Source organism: Eurytemora carolleeae, unplaced genomic scaffold (assembly GCF_000591075.1).
Source record: "Eurytemora carolleeae unplaced genomic scaffold, Eaff_2.0 scaffold221, whole genome shotgun sequence".
In the NCBI taxonomy this organism is placed as follows: domain Eukaryota; kingdom Metazoa; phylum Arthropoda; class Copepoda; order Calanoida; family Temoridae; genus Eurytemora; species Eurytemora carolleeae.
Genome location: NW_019396278.1, coordinates 156,234 through 162,119, shown reverse-complemented (window position 1 = coordinate 162,119; position 5,886 = coordinate 156,234). Strand labels below are relative to the sequence as shown.

General features: G+C 34.7%; 1 protein-coding gene across 2 annotated transcripts; it reads left to right on the top strand.

The window, feature by feature from the left end:
- The first annotated feature begins 236 nt into the window (after positions 1 to 236).
- On the top strand, positions 237 to 5,198 carry LOC111700002 (uncharacterized). Of its 2 annotated transcripts, none has more exons than XM_023470808.1 (4): positions 237 to 1,101; positions 2,021 to 2,197; positions 3,185 to 3,250; positions 4,658 to 5,198. In XM_023470808.1, exons 1-4 carry the CDS (start codon positions 970 to 972, stop codon positions 5,009 to 5,011), a joined length of 729 nt encoding a protein of 242 aa, XP_023326576.1. In that variant the 5' UTR covers positions 237 to 969; the 3' UTR covers positions 5,012 to 5,198. The 2 variants fall into 2 exon arrangements, with proteins under 2 accessions (XP_023326576.1, XP_023326577.1); XM_023470809.1 differs by having other exon boundaries at positions 240 to 383.
- Positions 5,199 to 5,886: the final 688 nt, after the last annotated feature.

The window sequence follows — 5,886 nt, the reverse complement described above, 5'->3', positions numbered from 1 at the left end:
CGCCCCTGACGCAAGAACATGTCAAATTTTTAAAAACCTGGGTTCGCTGCAGGGAGTAAGGAATAGAAGGGAGAGACAACTGACGCGGTTCGCCCTACCATATGATTATACATGCTTTGCAGACGGTACTCCATTTTATATCGAGCTGTTTGGTTTCTTTAGTAGGGCCCCACAGGAAAAATATGTATTGGCTCAATTTTCTTTGACCAGTTTCGCCAATACATATTTNTCCAAAAATCGTATACTAGGACAGACCCAGCTTGTTACCACAAGCACAGAAGTTACTCAGGGATGGGGTTTGCGACAACTGCTTTCCTGATGGTATAACATTCACAACATTAAAATCTCTTCATCACTACTCTGGACATCACTTTTACCAACAGGTTTCTGTACTATATTTATGTCTGAGGGAACTGCCTTTCCATCTGATTTCATCAGAGCCCTGTTGGATATCTCAACAGGAGTAGAAACTGATGAATCAGGAGAAGGCCAGGATATATCTCCAAGAATATTCCTGGTCCGAACTCCACGCTTGCAAGGTTGAATCTGGGAAACATCAGGACTGTAGAAGCTGCTGATTCTCCGGTAATCTTTACCTAGTAAACCATCCAGAGGAGTTGTTTGTCTTGAAGAAGATGAAGTAGATGGAGTCGATGGTTTTGTTTCCAATATCTGGGGTGGAGTCCTTGGTATCTGTCTTCCAGCTGGGATTATTGTCATTGAAGACAGTGAATCGTCAGGTTTACAGCTGTCACCAATATTATAGCTGTCATCTGGCTTACAGCTGTCTGCTACTGTACAGCTGTCAACAAGACCAACATCACAAGCACCTGGTCTAGCTTCTGTGTTCAAATCAACATCCTTCAAAGGTTCCCTGGCATCAGAGTTGGCCCCTATTTTAAAAGCTTTCTTTGCATTTCCCTGAACAACTGCTCTCACCTTAGTTTTAACTCCTTGAGTTCCATAAACATGTTCCAGTTTATCCATGAGAGCTGTGATTATCCTCGAGAACTGGTTCTCCTCCAGCAGGTTCTGGTTCTCACCCACCAAGTGACCCAGGCCGGTCAAATTCAAGTACCTCTATCTTCTTGTGAACAGCAGGTTTTAGAATATCAGGATTAGTTTCAAGTTTTCCATTCAACCCAATTACATAAACGCTCATCAAAATAGGTTTTTTATAAAAGTTAGATTTTTAGAATATAACGTTGAAAAATGACATTTGGTTTCCAGTATGCCTGTAAAATCGTTCTCTAGGAATATACCCAAATTAAGTATAAATGTTTAAAGATCAAGATTATAAATTTTTAAAAGAAAGACATTTCTCTTAATATAGTGAAATTAACATATACTCTGACGACAAGAAAATTTCAATATAAACAAAGACAGTACATTTTTTAAGGTTTTGCAGAGTGGCTTTTCTAAAGATTTAAAAAAGTTACATCTTTCTCTTCTTAGTAAAACTATTTTAATGTTACTTAAATTAAATTCAGTTTTTATACAGATCTTTGTTGTTAATGTAAAATGAATGACTATAATGAAGGATATAAAACAAGGTGATCAATTGCTAAAAGGTATGGAAATGAATTGACTTTATTTGATAGTTTGTAAATGCCAGAAATGAGTGGAAAATGTAAATCAAACCCAACTAAAACCAATAATTTGATATACATCATGATATTTTTCTAAGGGGGGTAAAAAAAATTCGGCGTGCTTCGCACGCTTCATGAAAAACATTTACCCCCCTCCCCCTACAGAATCCATTTACTCCCCTGCCCCGAATATTAAAAAAACTAATTTTGTTAGACACAGTTGGGAAGGAGTAGCTGCGATGAAAAATTTTTCTTCTGATGCCCAACTTTTTATTTTTGTAACCCAATTCATCAAAAATTATTACGCCTACCCCAGGACCGGGGCGGGGATGTAATTTTGAAAATTATACTTTCGTGCTAAAACCTATAAAAATTATCTCAAGAATTATAGCTGTATATTATATACATACCTCAATGTTTCATTTTTTTAGGAAAGAATGAATGACTCGAAGGTGGTTTGGGTTGGTGTTGATGCATTTCGGGAGAATATGTCTCGACCTAGACGTCTGGAGAAGCATGCAAGTTTTCGATCTTATCAAGGATCTGGTGGTGATAGTAAAAGATCAGGGAACTCCTCTCAATCTAGCTCTCGAAGTAACGCTGTTCAGGTAAAATCAATGCTGGAGAAAAGATCACCTACTGAACCTCTTTCGTAATCTTTTGCTGCATCAGTTTCATCAACCAGAGCTGAAAACTTTAGAATGGTGGATATCAAGATTAATGCTTGATCTCCTCTTTTCCTTAATCTCCAGATTAAAAAATGCTTGTTCTCCTCATTTCTGGCATTTACAAACTATCAAATAAAGTCAATTCATTTCCATACCTTTTAGCAATTAATCTCCAGATTAATTAACGGATCGGGATTAAGGATACCCATTCTAAAGTTTCCAGCTCAGTTCACACATACAAGAGGTAATTCTCAACATTTTTATTTAAAGTTTGAATTGTCGAATAAATTTTATTTATCAGATATTAGCAAGTTAAATCAAGAAAAATAAACCTGGAGAATGTTTTCTGTTGACGGGGAGGGGGTTGGGGGATAAACGTGAAACATTTTTTGGAAGAGAACTCTTGAAGCAGAAACTTTGGAAAGCCCCCCCCCCCGTTCGTCTGTTTGTTTTTTGTAAGTTCGATTACAACTTATGAACACCTTGACCGATTTGCATACCAAGGGTGATAAACGTAAAACATTTTAAGAGAAATCTTTTAGCGTTAACAGGATAGCCCCCCCCCTCTCCCCAGTTCGTCTGTTTGTTTGTATTATTATGGTTCTTAAGTTATTGACTTTTATAGGGTAACCTTGGTCAAAAACTCCGATCCTGAACCCTGTGTCCAAATTTTGTATGGGTCTTTACATGATCCTGCAGGAAAGGTTTATTGAACATCAAAGTTGAAGAAAAATAATTCCTGAAAAATAGTTGGAACTTTTTTTTTGTTTATTTAAATGCGCTAAAAATATGAAAATTATTTAAAATGCAGAGCAACAGTTAAAACTTAAGCTAAATTTATCTATAGGAAAGCCTAAAAGTATTGTAAATCTAGTCCTACAGGAAGGGGAGAAAATATCAGTTTTTCTAATTATTTTTTTTATTTAGGTTTCTCCAACTTCACATGGTTCAAAAGAGTCGATGATTACCTGTGACGCCTCAAATGAATTAAAGGTTAGGTTTTGTAAAACTTGACAAAATCAAGAGAAAATTAGACCTCACGACATTTGATCCAGCGATTCTGGATTATGGTTTCCAGCGAAAAGGAAAAATCTTATCGTTCATTTTCGCATTTCGTTCGGTTGCGAAAAATGCAAAAATTCTTTTTTTTCGCGAAATTTCGCTTCAATCGGTTTTGCGAAATAATGCAAAAGTTTGGTGAGAATTCCAGAAGTTCTTTCAAGCAATTAATTGTTGCAGCTATAAAACTCGTGTTTTTCACAAAATTTTCGCATTTTGCAAAAATATATTTTGCAATTTGTGATTTTTTTTCTCGCGAAATCTCGCGAAAAAGTTGCCAAGTGCGACCTAAAAGTTTCGCTTTTTTTTCGCTGGAAACCCTATTCTGGATCCAGTGCCATATAATCCAGTCGACATATGATTTTATGCAGAAGAACTCATTTTCACATGGAATCTATCTTCAACTTCATCGTCTGCTAACCCTGCTGGGGTACTTTTAAACCAGGATACGAAAAACTTGTGCAATATATTTTCTTGCGTCATGGCTTTTCAAAAAGCTAAAAATTATTCAAATTTGACAACTGAAAGTGAGTCAAACCAAATTAGTTTAGTTTGCTACAGGAAAAGTACTGATTCAGCCAGTGTGCCTGAGGATTCAGGCAGTCGGAATAAAAGACCTAGGACGACATTTAATACATTCAATGTCGTAGATGCTATATCAATTGGACTACTGAAAATCGGAACTAACGCCCCATTAAATTTTTACGATACTATATCGGAAATAAAAAAGCATTTAACATACTTTGAAGTTAAAGTTTTCAGCTCTGAATTATTTTTTCATGAATATCCTACAGAATTTTTTGTAACAAGTGGTTGTATCAATGACTACTCAGTTCACAATATTGTTATTGATATTTGTTGTGCATTATTATTGAATTACAATTTAGGTATCTGAAAACAAGCAAGCTACGGTATTAATCAATCCCAGATTTTCATTCAGAAGAAAATATTTCTTTAAAATTAAAATTTCTCTGCGCAAAGTTTAATATCCATTTGACAATCCTTATTTTATTTGAAATGTATTGAACTAAAATATCAAACAAGAAGATTAATAATCCTGGTCTTTTTGTTATTTAATTAGTATCATTTTTTATACCAGATGTGGATCCATTAACTAAATTCAAAGAATTTGATCTAGGTCGCTGAATTACCTATACCGCTGCGCCGCCGGTTCAAATATTAAATCACCAATTCAGAGCTAAAAAATTATGAGGATTTAAATTTGCGATTTAAGATTTAAGCCGGCAGTAGGCAATTCAGCAACCTCTAAATCGAAAGTGATGATATACCTAATCTATTCTACCAGCGTATTGTTGTTTTTTAATGCCAGTTATTATTCAGGATGAGCTCAGTAACAATGGATCTGAAGAATCAAGTATTCTAAATGGTTTGGAGACTGGTGAAGAGCTCAGATCAAGATTTTTCCGGGAGATTCAAGCTGAGCTAGATCAGACTACTGAGTGGAATAATAAAATATCAGTCCTGAAATCTCTTCTGGCCGGAGTAGGTCAATCCAACTCAGAAGACGAGATCAATTTCTCTGACTCTGTTCCAGTTGAGAAGAAAGAGATCGATGACCAGGATCAGGTTGATCAAGTTGGTCAGGCACAGATTCAAGGTTCTCATCACGACCTCAATTCACAATTAAAACCAGCTTCTGTAACCAAGCAAGCTAGGGTTGCCCACAAGATGTAGGAGAGTCGATAAATACCTCTGACCAAGTATCCTATGATCTAAAGGTTAGATGTTGCTTAAATAGATAAAATCTTCGTTAAAAAAAAGAAATGGGAAAGAAAATGCCATGTTTTTTGTTATGCAAGGACCACTATTATTTTGGACTCAATTACTGTACATTGTATATATATTCTTTGAAAATTTTAAATTGTGAAATTTTGAGAAAGGTTTAAATTTGTAAATAAGTTTTTTCATTTGTATTTTATTAATCGGCCACCATTTTGTGATAATTTTTGAAAATTGTAGTTTTCATTTTTTTTATGTATACTCTAAATAAATGTCTTTCCTGTGTTCTTCAGTTTAATTTTTGCCTTTTTAGCCATTGTCTCGTCTCTGAAGTCTTATACTGTTTCTATCTTTCTTTTCTATGAATAAGATGATTGACTTGTTGAAAGAATGTTATTTACTAATAAACAGTAACATATTCTAATTTTTATTATAACTAAATCCGACATTACTTTTGCCTAGAGTGTATAATTTTCATAATCCTTAATAAAAGTCATCAACACAATGAGGTAATCGGAAAAAGTTTTACAAATTAATTGGACAGGGTTTATAATTATATAATATTGTAGAAATGGTTTTTAAATTGAAGATTGTATCAACGATTCTGGTATTATGGTGTCCGACGCTGAATATTTTAAGTGTGAATAATTATTTTTTCTTTTCTATGGTGATGTCAAGCATTAATTTAATTTGACTCTTGCACGGAATTACAATTGACCCTCTATTTGTACCTTTCAAACCTTTGACCTTTCAAAGATGACTGAATTATCCTTATCTCTATACAGAAACGCTTGTGATTGTTGATCTACAGCATTCTGATTCTGATTCAT